This window comes from Saccostrea echinata, unplaced genomic scaffold (assembly GCF_033153115.1).
Source record: "Saccostrea echinata isolate AGI-Se365-2 ecotype Australia unplaced genomic scaffold, CSIRO_AGI_Sech_v1 ptg000054l, whole genome shotgun sequence".
Lineage (NCBI taxonomy): Eukaryota > Metazoa > Mollusca > Bivalvia > Ostreida > Ostreidae > Saccostrea > Saccostrea echinata.
In genome coordinates this window covers 32,394,310-32,421,513 of record NW_026889803.1, presented here as the reverse complement: position 1 = coordinate 32,421,513, position 27,204 = coordinate 32,394,310, and the positions used below count along the sequence as shown (strand labels likewise).

The window sequence follows — 27,204 nt, the reverse complement described above, 5'->3', positions numbered from 1 at the left end:
TTTTTAGTAACCATGGCAACACCGTTCATCGAAATCAAAAACCGATGCATTAAATTGTGTATCTTAGTGTAGTCTACTTGTGTGCCAAGTTATATTGAAATCAGACCAAAGCTGTAGGAGGAGTAGCGTTTTGAATGATTTTTTCAGAAATTTCTATTTTTAGTAACCACGGCAACATCGTTCATCGAAATCAGAAACCGATACAATAAATTACGTATCTTAGTGCAGTCTACTTTTGTGCCAAGTTATATTGAAATCAGACCAAATCTGTAGGAGGAGTAGCGTTTTAAAGGAATTTTACAGAAATTTCTATTTTTAGTAACCATGGCAACACCGTTCATCGAAATCAAAAACCGATGCATTAAATTGTGTATCTTAGTGTAGTCTACTTGTGTGCCAAGTTATATTGAAATCAGACCAAAGCTGTAGGAGGAGTAGCGTTTTGAAGGATTTTTACAGAAATTTCTATTTTTAGTAACCATGGCAACACCCCGTTCACCGAAATCGAAAACCGATGCACTAAATTATATATCTTAGTGTAGTCTACTACTGTGCCAAGTTATATTGAAATCAGACCAAAACTGTAGGAGGAGAAGCGTTTTGAAAAATCTTTTACAGGCAGATGGTCGGACACCGGTCACCTTACTATCGCATCAGCTCTTCTGATCTCCGACCAGTAGAGCTAAAAATTATGCACAATGGGGGGGGGGGGGCGCTTCGAGGCTGATTTCCAAGGTACTAACCACTCTGTCTACGCACCCCTTTAACCTAAACCCCATCTTTAGTGTTTCACATGCTGTAATCAGACGATTTATTAGACGGACACATAAAATTTTCTCTATTTACAGCCTTGTAAGAGTTTGGATGTGTTACGCTTTATCTGACTGGTCATATGATTTAAACTGTATTCCGCCGACCAATCAGAATCAAGAAATTGATTACGCAAGAAACACTTTCTGCAAATAGAATGGATCTTCTCAAAAAATCTAAAGAAGAAAAAGGATAATAAAGCTGTATCCAACGTTTTTGTCCCCAAGCTCAACCCAAATATAAAGAGGTTAAGGAAACAACTAATGAAATATTGGGATTACATACAACATGACGAAGTATGCAAAGTCTTGATCACAACACCTCCTATACATGTAGTTGCATACAGTAAACATAAGAATATAGGTGATCTAATCATTAAATCCAAACTAAAACCAAATGAAGCTCAAAGATATTGATTTATGCATGAGGTGAACAGTTGACAAGGCGGGCATTATTGCTAATATGAAATGACATGTACTATCAATACCGCCGAAGTACTGTAACCAGTTGTGATACATAAGCAATTGACCAAATACTTCATTAAGAGTGTCAGGTTCCAATAAGTTTAAGACATGTCTGGATGTTAGGAAATCGTCGTTTTTTGGCACCCGTATATTTCCAACTAGCTGTGTAAAAGTGCCAAAAGTACATCATATTAGTTTTAATCAAGTCCTGAAATTAAGTTAATATATTTCAGATTGTGCAATCAATTTCAAATCAGAGCATTCCTTATAAATAACTGAAAAGTAGAACTGTATAGTCACTTTGGTTAACAGTAAGAAAAACTAGCAATGAAGAATAAAGATGAGCAGGCATTTTTTTTAAAATAACTTTTATATTAACAACAAAGACTAAATTAATTAAGGTCTACTGTAGTAAAGCTAATAAAATAAACTCCAATTCATATTATCAATCTACCAATACACAATTAATGCATTTTAAAATCAAAATAATTGGGAAAAAATCAATTACCGGTACACATGTTCAATATACAATAAAACCCTGTTATATGATACAGTAAGAATAACCTTTACAATATTAATTCTGAAGTAGATCACCATTTAAAAAACTTTCTCAGAGATAAAAAAAAATTCATGACTAAATTCATTTTTATCAGATGCAGTAAATAATGGTTTTGGTGAATTTGAAATTTGCCAAAAGCAGCATTAATCATTTTGCTACCTTTCTTGTGGTTAATCAGCCTGATAGTGATTTCACACACTAAAGCTAGGGACTTTACATGTGGACAATAATTTAACAAATTCATTAACTAATTAACAGCCCATTGCTACAGCATTTTGAAAGACCAATAAATAATAATGCCATTAGTAATACTGGGTTAATTCACATGATACAGTAGAAAGTAAAATATTTTTTTACAAAACACCAAATATCTATGTTAGAATACAGTGTATATCAATTATGTTAAGAAATAAGAAACTCCAATTAAAGAATGGAAATACAAGGTGACATGCCAAATAAAATAAAAGAAAAAATTCACAACAGCACATGAAACAAAGGTGACAAATTCATTTATACAGGTTAATCACAGTTAATGTCCCAATTATGGAAGGGATGTAGATCATGCCAGGAATGTATTTTTCAAGGCTTTGTACATTTATTAAGGCATTTTCATTGATTTCTAACAAAAAAGGATGACAATAAAGACAAAATCCTCAGTTACATTTAAATGCATACTATGTGCATGTATTCATGTGAAAGGTGCATTTAGAATGAATTGGTTGTTGCATGGAATATCCCTGATAATTTTGTCACGTGCTGTAAACTTGTACCTTTCTTTATTATTTTTTCTTGAAATCATTCCAGAGAAAGATAAAAAAAAATGAATCAACTTAGTTTCAGAGTAAACATATGAAGTGGATGCTGTACTTCAGAATAACACATACAAAATCTCTTTTATAAAGGAGGCTAAAATACGTGGAGTAGAAAACAAACCAGTAAAAATGACAATTACATTCATTTGGTCAACATTGAATTCATTTGGTCAACATTGAATTAAGCCCAAATCATTCATTTGAAAATATGTCTTTTTGGAAATTATGAATGTTTATATAAACTATTACGTAAAAGAAACAGGCTAACATTTATAATTTTTTCACATTCAAGATTAAATCGTAATCATACAACAAACAAAGCCAACATGAAATACTTTGATGTTTTTTTTAGCTCTTTGGTCCTGATAAGTACATTGTATTTAAATAAGATTTCAAGCTAAACCACAGTAGACAAAATTCTAAAATGAACATATAAACATTAGTTTCTGTTGAAACTTTACTAATAAGTTCTTACTTAACAATGAACACCAATTAGATGCACCAATATTACTGGAAGTTTAGCTCAGCTTTAACACAAGCAAAAGTTCCTATATTTAATTCCCAGTTAATATACTGTATGCCTAAAACTATGATATAATACTCCAATATTATACTGACTTGTTTGAGAAATAGTCATTTATAATTAGTTACTAGAGAAAGAGAATAATCAATGAATCTGAAGGATGAGGTCACTGAAGGTAGCTAAATGATTGGATGGACAAAATACAGGCCACTAACTATTGTATTGTATCATATTAAAACAGTTTTTTCATTTAATCAAATGAAAAAAGATGAAGATATCAACAGAATGTGAGGGAAGCATAATATTATTCCCATGTAGGGGGATATTAGCCAATCAGAGTTGAAATTTAGGAGTCATACAATAATGTCAAACAACGGTATATACAATTATACATGTATGTAAAAAAAACTAGAACACTGCTCTAATCATATAATATTGAGGTACATCATGGATAAATCTTTTAACATTCTCTACCCTCATGAATAATACATTTACAGTACTTCCTTAATAAAATGACTTAAACAAGCCAATATTGTACACTGCAGCTAATTTCTAAAATACATGCATAACTTTTTCTAAAATTCAATTTTTAAAAAAAAAATTGTAACTACATTTACTTCTAAACAGTATAGAGAGGATAAAAATGCTACTAAGTTCTTACTAAATATGTTTCTCCTAGTTTGTATATCTCCAAATTATACACATTTTTTTATGTAAGTTATAACTGTTTTGCCCAGCCTGGGTTTTAGGATTTCATGTTCTCGTTTCCACTATAGTGTTTCCATCCTGGACATTTTGTCCCTATTTGTATAGTGTTTAACCTGCCCAAACACTAGTGATGATGGTTATTGTTATTTTGGTTGTTCTCAAAGTACATGAAGTCCTGCAACAAAATGTATAAAAAATGATAAGTTGATCAAACTTGATGACCCAAGCAGAGACAAATAAACCCTTTTGACTTTGACATATGTTATTCCACATATCTACTTTATATATATTATAATATATATAATTATTAGATATATATATATATATATATATATATATATATATATATATATATATATATATATATATATATATATATATATAATTTATTATAAAATATATATTATAGAATAATGTTTTCAGTTGTAGACAAGTAGGTAAAAAAGGCGAAAATGCCACAATTTTTTTACCCCTATATAATTAAGTCTGGTTAAAAAAAAACTGTACATCACTAATACTTAAATACAGAGATCAGTAAAAATCATAATGGGAATGAATAAATTCTTCTCCATCTCCTTATGCTAACACAATTCATGTAACTACATGTACATCATCTATAATATAGTTTATATCAAAATACAGTGCTAAACATGCAGGGTAATTAAAACTCACTTTAGAAATGTTTAGTAAGCATGAGAGAGGTATAAATCTGCTTAGTCTGATGTAAATAATTCTCTTGAATCAAACTGAGCAGTTTTTAATCATGCATCTATAACATATTTATTAGTTTATTAAACCTTTATAATTATCATTACAATTGTTTTAGCAAGGAATGGGGAGATAACTTACAATGAGGAACACTGCTCCAACCATCACTGCCTTGATCTTGACATCTAGATCCATTGGAACTACAACAGTAAAAAAAAAAAAATCAAAGTTTCACTTTAATTCCATATGATCTTTAATTTTTATGAGACATTTAAGTACAAGTATTGTCTAATGTCTATATATTCTTCAGTTTTGGCAGTTACATATAATTTTTACAAATTAAAACAAAGTTTTAACTGCTCTCTAGTTAGCAAGGGTCTTGCTAAGGAATATATTTAATATATAAGGTAGGGGTTAGAGGAATGTGATTGTAATGACTTAATTAATGATGAAAAAGAAATGTAAAGGAAACTTAAAATGTGAAACAAATATGTTAATTTGAAATTCATATATTTTCTTTATAAAAAATGGAATATGTCCTGACGTTAATATACAACTACAGTAGAACTTTGGTATCTCGAACACTGATATCTCAAATACCAATAATATGTTGAAGTGATCTGAAAGTTACAACCACTTATTCTTTCAGTATTTTATCCTGATATCTTGAATCCTCAGATATCTTAAAGTTTTTTCTTGGTCCCATCAAGTTTGAGATAATGAGGTTTGACAGTATGTGTAAAAAAAAACTCTTTCTTTATAAATACATAGGGCAGCAAATAAAAAAAATCATATTTTCCAGCTATATATTTCTAATTCCTTGTAAATATAATCAATCAAATGCATACTGTAACCAAAAATAAAATATCAATAATAAAATTTGAAATCAATCATCAAGCATCATGAACTAATTGGTAACTCCAAAAACAGACATTTTTTTTCATTGCAGACAATGGTGTTAAATAAACCTTGATGAACCAGAAAAAGCTTAAGCCTCAGCATTCTCTGTACCAGTTACAATAATTAATCCAAAGAGACTCATTTGAAGTATCATGCTTTTCTACTTCTACATGTACAATGGGAAAATTTTCAGATGTTAAATTGTCTCGTCCATAATTCATACAAAGTTTAGATTCTACCCTATTAGTTTTACATACCCTGGTACATTCAGAATCAACACTGATACCAAATTTAGACTTGCTACCTGCTGAAACCACAAAATGCAACTTTGAATAGTATAAAATATTCTCATGTAATCAGTCTCCATTTCCAATCTCCTTGACTTCTATTGACTCAAATACTGATGTAAGGCATAACAGTAAGGTGAAACACCTCATTGGATGGACAGATGACAGAACTAGAGATATAAAGGACCTACAGGCATAAACGATGTAGGTCTGTAGTTTCTTTTTACCAAAATAAAAATGTAGTGATCTCAACTTACAAGAAACTCCAAAGTTGTCAGCATCAGTGAAATACTCCCTCATCAATCCACTCCATTGCTTGCTGATCTTTCCCACCGGTGTGCTTCCATCTTTAGCCAAGACCTTGAAATAATTTTCACAATACTTTGCCATATTCTCTTCCTTGTTTATGCAATACATTTGGGTCAAAACTTTTATCATGTCACAGGGAAATTCAATCAAATGCAACATTTTCTTCTTCTAGGAGACTTTGAACTGAATCTAAAATGACTTTCTAGTTCTCTTTTATTTATTTTATCTCTTGTTCTATTTCTATTTTAGAAGTGCAAACTATTATCAAAATAAATTTTTAAACACTCAAGTTTGGTTGACAAGGATAGAGGTGATCTAACACTCAGAATTTTTTTTAATCTAGCTAGAAAAAATCATTTAAAAATATTCAAATACTTATGAATATAACTTCATATTCTAGTTGATACTAACATCAAAGTCGATGTCATTTGGACAACATGGCCCTGTAATCATGCAGACAGGTCCACTGATGCGTAAGATCTCCTGGCGATTAGCATCCTGTATCGAGTAGCTTGGTGGACACCAGCTCTGTCTGAATTTTTTTAAAAAAACAGAAAGTACAGGTATTGTCTTATATTGAATAATTAACATTTATTTTTTCTTATATCATAAAACAGCAGAAAGGGCAGCTCATCATAGAAATCACAAATGAATATTAAAAATAATACAGTGGTCTTCTTCAACATCATGATTCATTAGGTGGACTTGTAATATGACTCTACAGAACTAACTTGACTAATGCATTATCTTTTAATGCAGTACTAATATCTGCTGTCATCTTGTATGCTACAAGTACATTATTCATTTTTTATTGGAAAACTAAATGGAACAAGCTTAACATCTCAAAACTGGGAAAATCAAGGAACTTCTATAAAGGAAATACAGTATTTGCTGATTCACAGTTACAATATCATCCTCTCAACCTCTCCTCATAATGCCTGTAAGAATAACTTACTCCTGTTTGACATATCCCACCACCTGTCCGGGTGGTGCTTCAATAGTAATCTCGTGGGCCAGAGCGTCAATACAGGCACACCATGGGCACCCAGCACAACACTTAAACTCTCGTGTAACCCTGATCACCTCCTGTACAAGCAAAGGGTAAATATGACCTCGTGTAAAACATATACAATGGATACAGGTACTGACTGACCATACAGAAAGCTCCGTGATTTATACTGCTTCAATCAGGTTAAAGATATCAGTATACAAACTGCAAATCACTGGTGCTAAATTGTCTAGTAACACAATCTTTAACAAGAAGAGTACATGGTAAAGTAGCCATAATGAATCCTACATTGACCTACAGAGACTTAATAATATTCAAGTTTTTTTATTCATTTGTTCTGGAATATGTTTCTATCAAAATATGGATCCATGCTATCCACACATTTTGCAAATTTAAGATATATGTGTTTGTTATTTTAGAACAAAGATGATTTTAACATCCATGAATTTGTAATTATTATGATTATCTCACCTGTCCCATGTTGTCTGTGATGTGCATTGTGAAACTTCTATTAGGACCACAACACTGGCGAGTGCAGGTATCAGATTCTATTAAATCAAATTCATTAAATACATCTTTTTCTTTTCTCATAAATTTTCATGGAAATTATAACATATCTAAGGGTTTCTTATTGTTCATAATAAGTCATGCTTGGTAATGCATTAGAACAATAACATTTTGCAAGTAAAGATCATAATCTACTAAAATTAAGTCTTCACTTTTGTCTTTTCACAATTTGTATAGCAAATACACTGTACATATCCATGAAGAATTGTAGATACATGAATTGTATGCTGTAGTCTGACAGCAAAACTCTGTCGAGCTGCATGGTGTTAATCAATTTGACAGGACATTTACTGATTATGCATCTGATCTGACATCAAAATGTATTATCTCCAGTTACATGCCTTTAAATAATTTACTGAATTAATTAATTCCTATTGATTTCTGCCTTATGGGACTTAATCATAGATAATAATGTTAGCTATTGTTTCCATTGGGATCCATCATAAGCTAAAAACAAAATATGTATGCAATAATCAATAATGCAGCTGTTCCTGAAAAAATGAGTCATTAAACACAATCTCAAAGTGACGATCAATTTCAATTCTACTTAATCAAAACATGCATGTAAGTACTAGGATCTCCTCCATATCTAAAAACTGAAGTGTTATTTTCAAACATTTAAAAAAATTAATACTTTTAAATGTCCTTTGTTAGATGATCCAATTTAAGGACTTTTAAAAACTTGATTTGGACTATATATATAGGCCTGAGTATTGCAAGCTACCTAACAATATGATACATATCACGATACTGTCATGCGATACAACATGTATCATGATACAGCTGTCAACAATTGAATTAACTGTTATCTTAACATATTATTCTTTGAAAACCTCCAGTTATAGAAAATATACCCCTGACCAAAGTTAATAAAAGGTGGATTTATAGTCTTGACATTGTAGTTTTTCTTTGCTACCTTTTATTCAGCCATTTTAAAACATTAAAATTTATTAGCTTGTTTGTAGTTTCAAACAAAACAATGAAAATTATCTTGTACTGTATCATGATAAATACATGGCGTTACGATATGCATATCATGAGCCCTTCCGATCAATACAATCGATGTATTGCTGTATCGTTACATCCCTAATTTGGACAAGTCAAAAAAGAGACCATTTACCTTCAGCTGCGAAGTAGACTTGTTGTCCACCTGTGTTTACAATCTTGTACTTGTTTGCAGTTTCCCATCCTGTGAAAACTACAAAACAAAATGTGTAAAAAAAATTAATAAATTTCAAATCATTACAGCTATAACATTCATTCTTGGCCACAGAATGTCAATTAACTTGAAATGTAAAAGATATCAAGTTCTAATAAAGTTGAGAAATATGAAAACTTAATTGCAATCATCATCATAAATGACTGTTGTCATTATTCTAAACACATTAAAGCATGTGTCATATGAAAACAAAAGCATTAATTTCTTTTTCTGGGTTCATTCTATATGTACAGACCCTCTAAAAGCTCAATCTGCTGTTTAACAAGAAGCTGATCCACCATTGTCAAGTACTCTAGCCCAGGAGGACAGCCTGGAATGGGCTCAGGACGGGCAGCCCACATCTGCTGTACCTGAACATTCTGCAGACCTATTTACAATATAAAAACTGAGATTCTTTAAACCGTCTCACCTTAAACATTTCTGCCATATTGCACTTCATTTTAAATCATTATACAGTACATGCAAAGCAATGGAAACAATTACACATGTATCACTAAAAACTTAAATTACATACATGTATATGATCATATCTGTACACAACTTTATTCAAATGAAAATCAAATTACATGTAATACATAGTAATAAATTTTTTTATAATCAGAGAAAGTACTGTTTTTATTTACAGCGAAAAGCAATTATCGTGCAAAATAGCAAGGACACAGCACTCATTGCAAGAGGTTAACTAAATTGATAAAGTTGGGCATTCTTTCACACTGAACATTTTTTATAACTCAAATATATAACTCTGTAAAATGTCCTGATCAAAAGCCATCCTAAATTTTACTTGCACCTACACTCATTCTACAGTGTAATTAAGGAGGAATACCACACAAAGTCTGTGTTGTGACACAATTTAGGCAAGGATGTATTACGTGTATTGAAGCTCAAGTATTATTTCAATTCATTTAATTGAATGGCATGCAATGAAAAATTTCAAAAATATGAACAAAAACCATTCCAGACAACGCATCTCAAGAATTTGGTAATTGACTCATATAATTCTAATACCAGCAGAATGAGGGCAACAGAAGTAAACTGAGGCTATAAATAGTTTAGAGTTCTTTTTATTCAAATTTTTGTAATATTAGATTAACAAGAGGCCCATGGGCCACATCACTCATTGGCTAGGAAAAAGCACAAATCAGTCCAGTATTGAAAAGTTTAAATGGGGAGGGGGGGGGTGAATTTTAAACTACCTGAGGATGCTTCCATATCAATATAACAAATGACTTTGCTGTTCTTGAGGAGGAGATTTTTAAAGGTTTTTTTTCCTATATATTCCCTTGCTAAAAATTTGATCCCCCATTGTGGCCCCACCCTACCCTTGCGGATCATGATTTGAACAAATTTGGATCTACACTACCTGAGAATGCTTCCATAGCAATAAGACTAACCATGGCTTTGCTGTTCTTGAGATGAAGATTTTCCAAGTTTTTTTCCTATATATTCCTATGTAAAACTATGATCCCCCATTATGGCCCCACCCTACCCCTGGGGGTCATGATTTGAACAAATTTGAATCTACACTACCTGAGAATGCTTCAATAGCAATAAGACTAATCATGGCTTTGCTGTTCTTGAGAAGTGATTTTTCAAGTTTTTTTCCTACATATTCCTATGTAAAATTTTGATTCCATATTGTGGCCCCACCCTACCCCCAGGGTCATGATTTCAACAAACTTGAATCTAAACTACCTGAGGATGATTCCACATGAGTTTCATCTTTCCAGTGGTTCTTGAGAAAAAGATTTTTTTAAAAATGCTATTAATTTTTCACTAATTTGTAATTATCTCCTCTTGGAAGAGGGCATAGCCCTTCATTTGAACAAACTAGAATCCCCTTAACCCAAGGGTACTTTGTAGCAAGTTTGGTTGAAAATGGCCCTGTGGTTCTTGAGAAGAAGTCGAAAATGTGAAAAGTTTACAGACAGGAGGACAGCTAGACAGACAGACGGACGCCTGACAAAATATGATCAGAAAAGCTCACTTTAGCTCAGGTGAGCTAAAAATGGGTAAAAATTAGAAAATGCATGTTCAGAGGATTTTTGGACTGGAATAATAAATAAGTTTATTTAGTTTCAACTCGTATTGTTTATTAATATTTAAGAAAACTTTTCCATTTATATAATATTTCATTAGCCAAAGTTTTGCTACTAATTGTTATACTTTTTTAATTAAAAAAAAATATTTGTTTTAATGTAAAAAATTGAGGTATTTTCCGAAAAATAGGGGCCACTAGCATGAAAAGTTGGTCATTGACCTACTTATTTGAAAGTGAATAATAACACTAAAAGCATAGGTCTACAATGTACAATAGGTGGTTTTTCATTCTTATCAGTGGAAATTTTTTTGTCATCTAAGTAAACAGTCATCCTTAAGTAAATGTTATCTTGAATTCTACATTTTGTAGAAAAAGTTATAAATTACTTTTAATCAGTCAACCCTATAGGGTTGGGTGCATCCTGGATTTTTTTTTCTTCTTTTTTTAGATTTTAGGGACAAATCAAAGGAACAAGAATCAAGAAACAAATTAAAACAAAAAGCAATATGGTCTAAGTAAGCTTATTCTTCAGCAACCCTGTCAATCAGATCTAGTTGCATGGTCTTTAGTTTGATTGATAAGAAGATATTTAATGAAGGTCATCACGTACATGTAAAATTCGAGACAGTGCTTAAAACCCAGTCTAAGTCAGAGCGAAATCAATATGCTACTTCCTCAGACCACTTAGAACCTTTTAAAAGTATGAAGTATGAGATTGAAATGTATTACAATACTGCATGGTCACATGCATGTACTCTCTCGATTGATTGTTCGATAGATAGATACATACATACATACATACATACATAGATCAGTGTAGGTAAATAGAAAGATATAATGTATGACTTTCACACACTATAAAGGATGTTCAAACATACATATACAGTATAAAGCACATGCTGGTGAATTTTCTCTGTATTTTTTATTTTTTTTTACCATCATGGAATAATAATTCACATTGAATAAAGAAAACCTAGATACATCAGGGTTACATGAATGCCCCCACTGAGGTGCAAGTTTTAAACATGTGAAAGTCCAAGAAGTACTCTTTATGAACAAGTACAGATGAAAAACTCCTGAAATCAGTGAATTATTGCAAATTTTCAAAATCTAAGGGCAATCACTTTCAAAATAAATGTGTTTGTGAACAAAAAAAAACTAAAACTGTCCAAAATGGACAAATACCCCTTGCAGGTTTTTTTCAGAGAAGGTGCCAAGTCACTAAACTAGTGTTTGATGATATAAGAGGTGTTCACAATATGTTTAAATATTTAAAATTTACCGGTAATTGCTCATTATATTTTTTAAATGAATGAAACTAAGGCGCAGCCCAATAAAACATCAATTCTTATGATAACATTTTTTTTTATTACATTGAAAAAATAAATAACAATTTTTCAAGTATTCCTCTATTGGAAAGTATGGATGCATTATTTATCCATTTTTTCTACAGTGACTATAGTCAAGATCATGACTCACCCTCAGGTCATACACAATCTTTGTGTGAAGTGGAAACTACCAATTCTCCATAAGAAATATAGAGCCAGACATGAATTATGAACTTTTTCTGTCAGTGACCTTGAACTTGCACAAATGACCTTGGGTTAAGGTCATGACACACCCTCAGGTCATAAGCAATCTTTGTGTAAAATGGAAACTCACCAAGTTTATCCATAAGAAAGATATGGACTTGACACGAATTATGAACTTTTTCTTTCAGTGACCTTGAACTTGCACAAATGACCTTGGGTCAAAGTCATGACACATTCTGTGGTCAGGAACAATCTTTGTGTAAAATGGGAACTCACCAAATTTATCCATATGAGGATATGGGCCAGACACAAATTATGAACTTTTTCTTTCAGTGACCTTGAACTGCCCATATGACCTTGGCTCAAGGCCTTGACACACCCTCAGGTCATAAACAATCTTTGTGTAAAATGGGAACTCACCAAATTTATCCATAAGAAAGATATGGACCGGACACGAATTATGAACTTTTTCTTCCAGGGACCTTGAACTTGCCCAAATGACCTTGAGTCAAGGTCATGACACACCCTTTGTGTGAAGTAGTAGATTCTAATCTTTAAGTGAAGTAGTAGATTCTAATGTTCCTCCATAAGAAAGATATGGACCGGTCACATTTGCACAGACAGACAGACAAGGTGATTTCCTATATACCCCCCCAAACTTCGTTTGCGGTGGTATGAAAACAAAAAAAATGATGCCCCCATATAAGGCAGCTCAATGCAAAGGTTGCCGTTCACGGTAGCTCAGTCAGTAGAGTAGAGCTTTGTGATTGGGAGGTCATGAGTTTGAATCTCGGCCGCGACTGACCTTAGTGGATAAAAAACGGGTAGCAACTGTTCCTTCGCAATGAGCTCGGCACTTTGAAGTAAAAGTTGCGGGTCTTTCGGATGAGACCTTAAAAACCGAGGCCCCGTGTCACAGCAGGCGTTGGCACGATAAAGATCCCTCACTGCTCAATGGCCCTGAGTGCCGAGTAAAGGTCAAAAATTGAAGCCCTTCACCGGTATATGGTGACATCTCTATATGACTGAAAAATTCTCGAATGGGACGTAAAACAATCAATCAATGCAAAGGTTAAAGTTTTTCAAATTTAGAACAAACTCAAAGGTCAAGGTCAAGAGTTCAAAAATGTTGAAACCCATGAGTGTCATGAGGTGAAAAAAAAATGATACTAAAGGAAAGGTCTTGTCACAAGAAATGCACAAGTGAAATATGAAAACGCTAACAGCAACAGTCAAAGTTATATGCAAGGTTAAAGTTTTTTTTCAAAATTAATGTAGATCAAACTCCAAAATCAACATCATGTATTGAGGTCAAAAATGTTGGTATCCAAAGAAAGGTCTTGTCACAAGAAATATATTTGTGATATATGAAGGTCCTAGCACCCAATGTTAAAAAGTAGCCAAGATTAATTATTTTCAAAAGTAGGTCAAACTCAAAGGTCAAGGCCGAGGTCAAAAAATGTTGGTACCCAAACAAAGGTCTGGATGCATGGAATACACATATGAAATATAAAAACACTAGCTTCAACTGTTCAAAAGTTATGGCAAAGGTTAAAATTTGGTAAATTTTTGCAAAAATAGGTCAACTCCAAGGTCAAGAGGTCAAATATGTTGGTACCAAAAGAAAGGTCTTGTCACATGTGAATATGAAAGCCCTAGCACCAACCATTCAAAAGTTATGGGCAAGGTTAAAGTTTTGCAGACAAACAGATTAAAAGACAAACCACAAACTATATAACCCTGAATCTTCAATTATGGGGGCATAAAAATGGGTAAATCATCATGAAACTCAAACCTGCAAGTCATCAATATCAATAAACATACCAAAATGAACTCATTGTCTACATTGAGCATAGCAAAGAGTTTGGAAAACAGTGAATTATTAGAAATGTTCAAAGTCTAAGGGCAATAACTTTCATAAAAATGGGTCAATCATCAAGAAATGAGAACTTGATCTGCAAGTCATCAATATCAAGAGACATATTGTACCTAAAATGAAGTCATTACAAGCATAGCAAAAAAAGTGTGGAAAACAGTGAATTATTAGAAATTTTCAAAGTCCAAGGGCTATAACTTTTGTAAAAACTGTAAGTCATTATATTAAGTAAGGCCAAAAAAATTAATCAATTGTGTCTCAGGCACCACCGCATCAGGTCAAACACTGCCACATTGAACAATTTTATTGACATATTGAAAAGGGAAATAACTCAATTTCCTATTTTTCCGAGTTGAAAAAGAAAATTGAGCTATTCCCCTTTTCATAAATGCTAATCGATAGATGTTTTTATTAGATAAACTGAACATTTCTTGTTAATACAGTATTTTATGAATTAACTTTGTTTAGAATAACATTATTTAAAGTTAAATACATATTATAATAAATTTAAGAGAACAAAAAGTTAGAATAAGTTGATATCATCATTTTGTTGAATGACTGACATGAAAAAAAGGTATAACACTGCTATAAAAAAAAAAAAAACCAAACAAACCAACCAACCTGCCTGCCACATTGAATTTTGAAATTTTTGGCCTGAGAAACTATTATTTAATTTTTCATGGCCTAATATATACCAAAATGAACTCATTGTCTACAAGCATACCCCCCAAAAAAGCCCAGAAAACTATGACAGAATGATGGAATGACAGAATGATGGATGCATGGAAACAGGTAACAGGTGGGACCATAAAAATATATTCATGTGTCTATGAACAGATTTAATATATACAAAAGTGTATATCTAAATACACTTTTATGTATTTTTACATGAAATTTATGGGAAAATTGAGACTGGCTGCTTCATGCATGAATAAGGATTTGTTGATAATACATTATTACTGCATAGGGATTTAAATTTGCAGTTTATAACATCACATATTTTTCCCCAGCATGGTGCTGCACCTTTTCCAGATATTTGAATTTGCAAACAACAAAGTGTGTCTTCAAGCTGTGTTATATATTGATGGACCTTTAAATTTACTAACACTGCAAGTTCTTTTCAGCCTATTACCCAAGTTCAAAAGTTCCAAACTTGTTAATTGTGCATACACTTCACAGAAAAATAAAACAAGCATATTAAACTAATTACAAGTAATATTACATGTTAGTACACAACAATAGTTCAAAACAATTAGCTATTAATCCCATGGAACCTTAAATCCCATAATGGCCAATCCCTTTTTGAGAATGGTGCTCTATCCCTCTGTTCACTCATTGTAAATTTTGCTGCAATGATAATGATTTACAAAAGAAATCTAAATTATAACTGAAATGTGAACAAAAAATCCAGCATACTTCATGGTGCAAAATTTGACAGGAATCGCCCATTAACTTCTATTTTTTTAAGGAATAATAGTCAATGATCCCAATGAAGGTCAACTAGCCTTATACCGAGTTAATATTAATATACAGTCAAACCTCGTTATCTCGAACTCTATGGGACCGAGAAAAAAAATTTCAAGATATCTGAGGGTTCAAGATCTCCAGGGTAAAATACTTAAGGAATAAGCAATTGGGACTTCCAAATCATTTTGACATATTTCCTTGGTATTCAATTCAAGATATCAGTGTTCAGGATACTGAAGTTCAACTGTATTACAAAGAATGGAGCATGTTGGATAAGGGTGTTGTCATATATATAAGTTAGTAATAAAGTATTGTATTCATTCATTCATTATTTAATGCAAACATGGTAAAGAAGTACATGCACATATTCAAAACTATGGATACCCAATTCAAGGGAAAAAAACTTTAGAAAAGGAGCTGAGCTTATTTTTTGGCTCATTAATTACCAGTTGCATCAAAAATCAAAATGATTTAAAATATTGAAATGAAACTTTAATGTAGAATTGTACTACATGTACTAATAACATTCTAATTCTCCACCAAGTTGTTGTTTTTTTTTCATTTACAGACTCATTTTACATAACTTCCTTACTGCATCACTTCCTGAACTACACTTGAAAATAAGATCCTTATATTTTGCAGGAAGCAGGGTTCGACACTAACGTTAGTCCGTTAGTCTCAGACTAATACATTTTCATTCGGACTAATAAAATATGTGGCTAATTAGTCCGAACGGACCAATAAAAAATTCTGAAAAAGAATATGAATAAATTACCGATGTCCGATTCTCGACAACTTTTACTAAGAAATCCCGCGTGTATTTTTAGATTTCTAGCTTTTGGCGGGAGTTACGCAATACCGGGTCAATTCAGCGCTTAATTTTTCGACTGATCAATATGAAGTATAAGGTTTAAGCGATCATGATTTAGTATGACACTTTTAAGAAAGATGTTGGACGTTTTGGATGTAATGTAAAGATAAAAAAAAAAACGAGATCGGGAATACGATCGAACTTGCTGATTGCGAGATTTCATGAGTCTGTGGAATAATATATTTCACGTAAATACTTTGTTTATTTCAAAAAATAATACGTATATTAATTGTCATGTTAAATTAATGTTAAAAAACATTGATGTTTCTTTTTTTTTTTTTGACGGACTGATAAAATAGCGTGCGGACTAGTAAAAGTAATGAAGCACTAGTCCGGCTGGACTAAAGCCTTAAAAAGTTAGTGTCGAACCCTGAGGAAGTACATATTTTTTGTATTCCCGACTTAAAATACTGTGTTGATCAAAGTGTATTGATCATAAAAACCTTTTCTTGTTGTTTATACTTAAAATACTGTGTTGATCGAAGTGCATTGATTGTAAAAACCTGTTGTTTATAGTTTGTATACAGATCTATACAAACTGAATTAAATTTAAAAAGGATAAAAAATCATATTTACACTAATTAAAATTTTAATAACATTATTAAGAATTTAAGCTGGTCATTTCATGTCAAACTTTCAATAATGCTAAAAATGAAGAATATGGCAGCCTCTATTCCAAAAACAGTCTGATCTGAAACTCCCAGAAGTTTGACATGCAGTTATCATGGTTATTTTTGGGTATTCACAGTTTTCGACAATTATACATGGAGGTGTAGGGGGAACAACATAAGGATTCCTTCCTGAAATTGTTCATTAGAAATCATGCATTTTGTAAAGCTCTAGAAGTATTCAATATGCACGTGTGATTTTTTATTGGACGAATCCACGGAAGATATGGTAGTGCGAAGTAACTGAACAGGTACAATTGTACCCACATGAAGCTAAATGTATTGTTACTGCAAATTGACCTGTATGGGTGTTATAAAAATTCAACTTCATACATTGGTTTAAGAAATGTCAAACAATATTCAGATAAAACAGATTTTAGTGTAAGATTGAAAGGCATCAATTGAGTAACATATAACACAATGAACTTCTACATATGTCTTACTCTGGTTTATATATTATAAACTGATCCATGCTTATTTATTGTTAAGGTTCTAAGTTTGCCATGACAGGTCAATTTGTAATGACAATATTTGTAAATTTTACATGACATTCGATATGCATAAGCAGTTTATACAATGTACAATTATACTGTGAATGTACTATGAACGTTCTATAAATAAAAAAGAAAACTAGATATAAAATTTTACAAATTGGTAAACATGCACCCACAACTAATATCATCACATGCAAAACACGTAGAATACAATGTATATCTACATGTCTTAATAGCTCTGTGTTTACCTGGAGGGGGCGGGGGCACGTTCTGCCCATATGGCTGACCTACAATAATTTGGTAATATACATCAGATTCAAAAGCTATAAAACTGGACAAGAGTACTACCTTACAGTGGTATATTAAATAGGAAACAAATTCTTATTAATAAATACTAATGTAGAAACTCTCCATACAAAGTGTCATAAATAACACCATATGTATAATTAAATATAATTCTTTCTTTTTTTTAAGTGAATGAAAGAAAAAGTGAGCAAGCTCACATACCCCACGCTCCCCCAAAACTCGACAACGCAACATGTACTGAATAGCACAGTGCATTTTAAATACACAGTATAATTCAAAAAGGGGCATTACTTGCAAAAAATCATCACATCAAAACTTCTTGCATATAAGGACATTCAAATCTTTGTATGTTACAAATTTAATTGGGCTGAAGTTTCTAGATAAATAATGGAATAAAAATTTCTTGGTAATATACAAATCTATACATTATGTCTGAAATACCTACAAAGTTTCAGGAAATTCAGTGCAGGAGTTATGCTGACAAACTGTTATTTAAATTCCTCAGTGATTTCGATTTTTTAATGAGTGTAAGTCCATGTCCAACACATGACAACGTACACATTTAAATAAGGCCATTCCAAGTTTTTTCTATGTTTAGCGTCCGCGTGCGCCTTGGTTTTTGACACCCCATATAAGAAAAAACAAACAAAATCAGAAGTCCTGAAATTGTTTATTCTGGTCGAAATCACTTAATTCTATGAATTACTCTAAGTATTTGTCTACAATATGTCATATTTGGAATATTGTAAGCACTTAAAACCTTGATTTTGCTGAAGAATAGATATTTCTATAGAATAGATATAGAAAAATAGATTAATGGAATCAAATCCTTTGGATGACATCATTTTTATGACTATAAAGACTTGTGTTTTACTTTTTGGTTTGTGTGTTTTTTGCGAATAGGTAGGTAGGTATTTGAAAGATGGGTGGACGCTAAACATAGAAAAAACTTGGAATGGCCTAACTGATGGAAACAAAATTATAATGTAGTCATATGAATTTGTTTATATACTGTACTTATGAAATTATTTAAGGCAAAGCACCAATTTGGGGGGGGGGGGGGGGGGGTTGAGAACTATCCAAGATTCAAGATTTTGTGTGTGTGTTAAATCATTCATATTTTGATCTCAAAGTCAATAGGGGTCTTTTAAGGTCATAAAATATTTCACAAAAAATGTCATTACAAAGGCTGATTCCAGTGTGGATTTCCTTATTACCTAGCTGGAAAGTTTATTCAATAATAGGAAAAACTCTTAGGGCAAAAATAATGGAATCGGAATTTCCTGGTAATATGCACATCTACACATTGTGTCCTAAATATCTGCAAAGTCTGATGAAATTCTGTGCAGCGGTTTAGGAAGAGTTGCGCTGACAAACTGTTCATCTTTATATTCAAGATATGGCCAAAAATCTAAGTTGAAAAGTGCCGAAATTCCCAGAAAAATAAAGGAATCGGAATTTCCTGGTAATATGCACATCTGCACATTGTGACCTAAATATCTGCAAAAGTTGACAAAATTCTGTGCAGCGGTTTAGGAGGAGTTGCTCTGACAAACTGTTCATCTCTATATTCAAGATTTGGACAAAAATCTATGTTGAAAAGTGCCGAAATTCCCAGAAAAATAAAGGAATCGGAATTTCCTAGTAATATGCACATCTACACATTGTGTCCTAAATATCTGCAAAGTTTGACGAAATTCTGTGCAGCGGTTTAGGAGGAGTTGCGCTGACAAACTGTTCATCTCTATATTCAAGATATGGACAAAAATCTAAGTTGAAAAGTGCCGAAATTCCCAGAAAAAATAAAGGAATCGGAATTTCCTGGTAGTATGCAAATTTACACATTGTGTCCTAAATATCTGCAAAGTTTGACAAAATTCTGTGCAGCGGTTTAGGAGGAGTTGCGCTGACAAACTGTTCATCTCTATATTCAAGATATGGACAAAAATCTATGTTGAAAAGTGCCGAAATTCCCAGTAAAAATAAAGGAATCGGAATTTCCTGGTAATATGCACATCTACACATTGTGTCCTAAATATCTGCAAAGTTTGACGAAATTCTGTGCAGCGGTTTAGGAGGAGTTGCGCTGACAAACTGTTCATCTCTATATTCAAGATATGGACAAAAATCTATGTTGAAAAGTGCCGAAATTCCCAGTAAAAATAAAGGAATCGGAATTTCCTGGTAATATGCACATCTACACATTGTGTCCTAAATATCTGCAAAGTTTGACGAAATTCTGTGCAGCGGTTTAGGAGGAGTTGCGCTGACAAACTGTTCATCTCTATATTCAAGATATGGCCAAAAATCTAAGTTGAAAAGTGCCGAAATTCCCAGAAAAAATAAAGGAATCAGAATTTCCTGGTAGTATGCACATCTACACATTGTGTCCTAAATATCTGCAAAGTTTGACGAAATTCTGTGCAGCAGTTTAGGAGGAGTTGCGCTGACAAAAAAACAGGACTGACGGACTGACTGACTGACTGACTGATGGACGGGTCAAAAACATCATACCCCCCACAACTAGTTGCGTGGGGTATAATAATAATAATAATATTTAATACTTCAACAAGGTGCAACAGATAAAATTATTTCAAATTTTTAGAGGGGGGAAAGTGACTAAGCAATTAATCATTATGGAGAGCAGGGATTTATCTAGGTCATATACACTACCGATATTCAGTATTTTTCTTGAGAAAATTACCATTCACGGTAGCTCAGTCGGTAGAGCACTCCCTCCATGATCGAGAGGTTGTGAGTTTGAATTTCAGCCACGACTGACTAAAGTCAATAAAAATGGGTAGCAACTGTTCCTACGCCATGCACTCAGCACTTTGAAGTGAAAGTTGCAGGTCCTTCGGATGAGACCTTAGAAACCGAGGCCCCGTGTCATGGCAGACATTGTCATGGCAGACATTGGCACGATAAAGATCCCTAACTGCTCAATGGCCCTGAGTGCCGAGTAAAGGTCCAAATTTGAAGCCATTCACCGGTATATGGTGATGTCTCTCTATGTCATTGAGTGAAAAATTCTCGAATGGGACGTAAAAGAACAATCAATCTAAGAGAAAATTTCCCCTGAATATCTCATTTTCCCCTTTTGATGAGTAAAAAATTCCCCTTGCACTCTGAAAAAGCTCAAATAAGGATATTAAGTGTAAGTTGAACCCCTTCCTGTACAAGATGTGATGGCATCTTTGCCATAGTATGCATGGTGGATCTCGTCACCTGTGCATTTTGACTGACACAAAAATGGTTTTACATTTGGCTGGGGGCCTTCGTCCCACTGCAGAGCTCTGGTCCCCCAGACCCCCAACTGATTTTCCTAATTTCTCCAAGAAGGGTAGTTTTCCCCAAAGCCTGGACTAAACCCTGGGATAATACTAGTATTAAATGGAAGTGGATGAAAGTTCTGATTTAATTAGTATACTTAATCTAGCAAAGCTTAATGAAAACACATGGGCTAAATCATGAACAGAATTTTCTGATAAGCTATTTAATTAATATCTGATTTTCACAGAGGTCTTCAAAGAAGTTGTATGCTGATGTGGACTCGAAGAATAACTGTTATCATTTCCATTTATAAAATAACATGTAAAATAATACATAAATTATATCCCTACCAGGTGGTGGTCCATAACCAGGCTGTACTCCATATTGCCCTGGGGGAGGTCCATATTGTCCTGGGGGAGGTCCATATTGCCCTGGGGGAGGTCCATATTGCCCTGGAGGAGGTCCATATTGCCCTGGGGGAGGTCCACCTTGTTGCTGACCTTCATATATTTTTAAAATTATAATTCAAATTACAATTTACTTTCAACACAGACATCATTAACAGAGATTTGCAACTCCACCATGTGTACATGTTTACATGTATTTACTAAAAAAGTGATGGTCCTATATAAAGTACTAGTCATTGTTGTGTACTACATGTACTACCTAAAGTTAAAAATTGATATTAATTTTATTATGTATATGTGAGAGAGAGAGAAAGATAGAAAGATAGCAGTGCCTGGGAAGGCCAAAGAACAGGTGGGGCCAGTGGCCACACTTTTCATGAAATGATCAGGCCATTTTGAAATTTTAGGGGCTGAAGAGAAAATACATTATTGGGGCCATTTTTAAATATTTAGGTATAAAAAAAGAACTGTTTATGAGAATGATCACTGTTCTTTATTTTTACCTTAAAAATTACATATCACAGTATGATCATTTTGCATTTTTGTTGTAAGTGATAATGAATATTTCTTCAACAACAAATTTAGGAAAATTTTTAAAAAATGCTACAGGAATTGATAAATCATCGTATCTGACATTGACTTGCTGATGTTTTCTACTAATCTAAGAACTTCATACAGTAAATCATTCTAAAACGGCAAAGATTCGAAAAATTATATTAAAATTATACCAAAAATTATACCAAAAAGTTTCTCTTTTTAAAAGCTGATTTACAGATTGAAGGAATTAAAGGCCAAGATAAGTAGACTTCCTTGATATGGTATTCGTTGTAAGGAAACATTTTCTATGTGCAAGATGTGCCAGACTTTCGGATAGTTAAAACTTGTGATGCTATGATCGGCTGTCCAAAATGAATTGTCAGCTAAGAACCATTTGTGAGGAAAAGTTTCTGTTTCTTTGCCAGCAGAATGTCAATTATGTTAAACTGATGTTTTGATTTTATAATTCCATACCATCATCCTCATTGAAATTAGATGGAATTGTCTGTGATGTGCTAGCTGTGATGAACTTAGAAATGAGAAAATCATATGTGCTTGCATTTTACAGAATATTTGCATGATGCGCTGCATGGCGCAGCACACCATTAATGCATTGCACCATTTTTCAGCAGTATAAGCACATATGGTGTACGGCATGGCCCTTTCCCAGGCCCATAAATAGATAGAGAGAGATAATAAGAGAAAGAGATAAACTAGGCAAATTAAAGTGGTCAATTACTGAAAGTTTGCAAAGTCTGGGAGATAGGGCTGACCATTAGGTCACATATCTGTTGTTATCTCAGATTTCTCCTTCTTTATTTTATCAATTAAAATTTGAAACTTAAAGTAATAGAACAAACTGAATATTTTTAGGTGGATAAAAAGGTTCTGCTCCATTATCCCTGAAATTTTAAAGATTTATATGATTTAAATGGTGCAAGATTTGGAAAAAAAGTAAACAAAAGCAAACACAAGAAATTGTGAGATTTTGAACAGTTGCAAATCTTTGTTATTTAGTCATGTTAATGTGTCTCACATTTCATGAGCATACAATTGAATTTTAAAATAGTCTTGCAAAATAAAGACATAGCGGGAAGAAGTGTATAATTATAGCATTAAAAATAGATTTCATTATCTTTCATGAGTATGCAAGTTTTTTGTTTATCTAAGAACTCAAATAAATCACACCAACTCCAACTTGCCTTTTGCAAAACAAAAATACTGTGTAAAAATCAATCTCAGATTATCTCTTATCTCTGACAAATTCAAATCAAATATGAACCTCATTATCAGTGAAGGCATTTACTGTAGTAAAAATTCTTTCAATATATCAAAGTTGAACTGGTTCTCTACTCATTTTGACATATCTCTGACCAACATACTGATACTGAAACTGAAGTGTAGTTTCATTCTTAGTTTTAATTTGCTTCATGTATCATGATGTATATATTCTATAACCTTACATTAAATGAAAGGTTATAGGCATTACAAGTATATTTGCAGTCCATATAGTGACAATTTATATATTTTCCCATTTTCAGATTTTTTTCCCATTTTAAATGGTATGAGAAAATAAATTATTGATTTAACGTTTAACTTATTTTGCTTTATTTCATGAATTTATCCCCCAGTTTATCAACAGTAATAAACTCAGTTATTTGAACATTAACTTTTTATCTATAGGTACATACAAATGTACTTTTTCTGATAGTAATAAGTAAAACTAATTGTTCCTGTCCTGTACTCCTTTAAGTACTGGTATAAATCACTTACCTGAATAGTCAGGTGGAGGTTGTTGCTTGGAATCCATTAGTGTTCTTTGTCCTAAAATTAATGATGAAAACATTGATCATTTAGTGCAGCACCTTCCTCAAAATACAATTGGTGTGTGCAGTACATACATGTAATTAAAACATGATAAATAAACAGATCAGTATATTTCACGCATGTTTTAAAAGCAGCCTTTTTTCATCCATTTTGGGAAGAATTTGAAATCTTAAAAATAATTAGGAAAATATAGTTCATTTTGGAAAAAAAGACCACATATCCTAGGTGAAATTGCCTTTATTTGGCTGTGATTTTTGATCATGATGCTTTTTTGAAGGTTAATAACAGTTCTGGCAACTTCGATGAATTTCATGAAATAAAAATCCATCAAGACTATAAATCAATATCTGCTGAATCTCAGTCTATATGCTTTGACATAAATCATGTAAATCAATGAAATTTCATTATATTTAAGGAATAACTGTCTAATTTTTTGGATTCATGATGTGATCAATCGAGTGGCTTGCGTGATAATTTGCATAAACGCCGAAGGCGTTTATGCATAAAATTATCACGCAAGCCAATCGATTGATCATCGTCATGAATCCAAAAAATCTGACAGTTATTCCTTATATTTACATGCTCCTGATTCTGCAAATTCCCGTGCTAATAGCCCTGCTTCTGTCTCTTTTTGTCCCGCCCCGCACGTGATTTTTTTTTTAACCGCGCCAATCAATGAACCAGTAGATTTATGTAGAAATAAAGTATATTTACAATTTGTAATTTTATCTCGGACAAAGACATTGGAAATGTAAATATAATAAGTTTGTCCTCAATAAATGCTTAAGCTACTGTACTTGTATGTAAACAGTGGATTAGAAAAGTCACAAATGAATATTAAAGGTACCGCAAGTTCTATTCTATGTGCTGGATGAAATACAACATGTATCATATACACATCTCATAGCTGAAATTTTACACAAATATCCATGGCATTAAAGATTCACACGAAAATGTCTGTAGAAACAAAAAAAAGATTTAAAATGTATGTACAAAGCCTTGTAGCTTTACATAATTATTTTATTAACATCCTCTGTTTCTTGAGGGCAAATTTTGAACATGATTTGTGCTTTCACGCTCTAGCTGTTACAACAACATTATCATGATATCTCAATGCAGACAGTTAATGAAATTTAATACTTAAAAAGTTAAAATCTACATATAACAGCATATATTACATAATGCTTTGATAAATGAACATTTAAGATGTAAATCTGAAATATTTAAAATTCATTTATTTTGTAAACTTTAAACTCACCTGTGCAAACATTTTGCCATGTTAACTGTGCACTTATTATACGTTATAATCACAATAATATTATATTTCAGCACAACATATCTTATACAATAGATGAACAAAGGTTCATATTTTGGGTTTATATACTGTTATTATTAACATGAATTTTAAAATTGATTTTAGTTTAAAACAATAACAAATTTAGGAAAGTGTAATCTTTAAAAAAAATTTAAAATTAACAGGATCCAGACAAGAATACCTGCACTTACTCACTTCCCTGAACATGGACATTACAAAATCTACTTTTGGAACATTTCCAACCTATAATCTGTTAAATTTTTATCTTATTTTTTTTTTAGTTAAATATTTGAAACTTTTATTATTTACTTTAAATTGATTTTACAATGTAGGATACAATTGACATTATTGAAATAAAGATACAAATACATTAATTAAATTAAAACATACTTAACATCTTTGTATCATTCTCATTTCTTTTCTTCAATGTTTTAAACTTTAGCTTGCTGGATATAAATACATCAATTTATACACTGTCATATTCAGCAATAGGAATTAAGTGCTGATTCTACAAATGATGCAAGACCTCGAGACTGATGAAATACTACTCAAACAAATATTAATGTATTAATTTTCAGAAAGATTTAATTTACTGACAGTTTGTTAAACATAAATATTAAACATAATTTATGTTTTGTTCTCTTATGTATAGTATGATATATATTAATATGATTATTATATATACAAACTGAAAGACTGTAGAAGTCTAGCTATTACTCTATAGGAACTTTATTTCATCAGGCCCTATTCTATTTCTTTTTTTTTCTTTCACAAGGATTGTATAATGTAGTTGTTTATACATAATAACCCCAGTGTAAACAAAGCAGAATGAAAAGACAAAGATCTTTCATTTTGATAAGAAATATCCTGTTATTACATCAATATTACTCGTATCATGAACAAAAGTCAAGAGTTCACTATAAATTTACTATCATTAAGGGATCACGAATCATGAACTAAGTGCCTAAAATCAGACACCAAAATATGTTCCTAATATCTATACATTATTTTTCATGAAATATCAAAAACTTGGCCCGTATACTGACGCTTGGGTATTATTCCCGCTACACGTAGGCCTAATAATAGACTATCAGTCTATAGCAGCCTACTTCAATACTTCGATTTGCGCAATGTTCGCGGATATTCCTGTCGCATACACTTTTCTTTATGTGTATCAGACATAATGTTACAATTATCATAAAAGCATAATGGATAATACACTCCAAAATCAACCGAAGCTCAAACTTACTTTCGTTTGTATATGGGAAGACAGCGCCCACCCGTTTCCTCTGTAGTTTATTTACATTCACAGCGCCACTTACCGGTTGGTTTGAGGTCAATTCGTTGTTGTAGTGTTTGAGCCCATAGGAATTTTTGTTATACATTTTACGAAAAGGAGTCGGCCTACTTATCAATTTAAAAAAAGAATTAACGATATTTTAGTAAAAGAAAATAGATGCAATACTATCAATTATATTCATTAACATTTTTTATCGGTACGATAAAAAATGTAAAAGTTACGGCTATATGAAGTATGGCAGTCATTTCACTCATTGCACGCGCCCGCACGTGCATGCATGTGCGCGCAAAATGACATTCGACGAGCACATCTACACAACATGCCTATTAACCCTAAAAAGGTTTTAACTCAATTGGATGTGCAGTTTCCGAGAACACTCGCGAACAAAAAAGTACCGGAGAAGAAATAAGAATAA

General features: G+C 32.4%; 1 protein-coding gene across 1 annotated transcript; it reads right to left on the bottom strand.

Moving 5' to 3' along the window:
- Positions 1-1,456: 1,456 nt before the first annotated feature.
- Positions 1,457-26,798, bottom strand: LOC133172170 (phospholipid scramblase 2-like). The gene is made up of 12 exons (XM_061307010.1): positions 26,739-26,798; positions 24,121-24,171; positions 21,754-21,903; positions 18,073-18,111; positions 9,111-9,242; positions 8,777-8,854; positions 7,561-7,637; positions 7,036-7,166; positions 6,492-6,612; positions 6,029-6,131; positions 4,726-4,784; positions 1,457-4,051 (listed from the first exon to the last, which is right to left on the bottom strand). The coding sequence occupies exons 2-12, from the start codon at positions 24,155-24,157 to the stop codon at positions 4,001-4,003; spliced, it is 978 nt and encodes a 325-aa protein (XP_061162994.1). The 5' UTR covers positions 24,158-24,171; positions 26,739-26,798; the 3' UTR covers positions 1,457-4,000.
- Between the last annotated feature and the right edge of the window lie 406 nt (positions 26,799-27,204).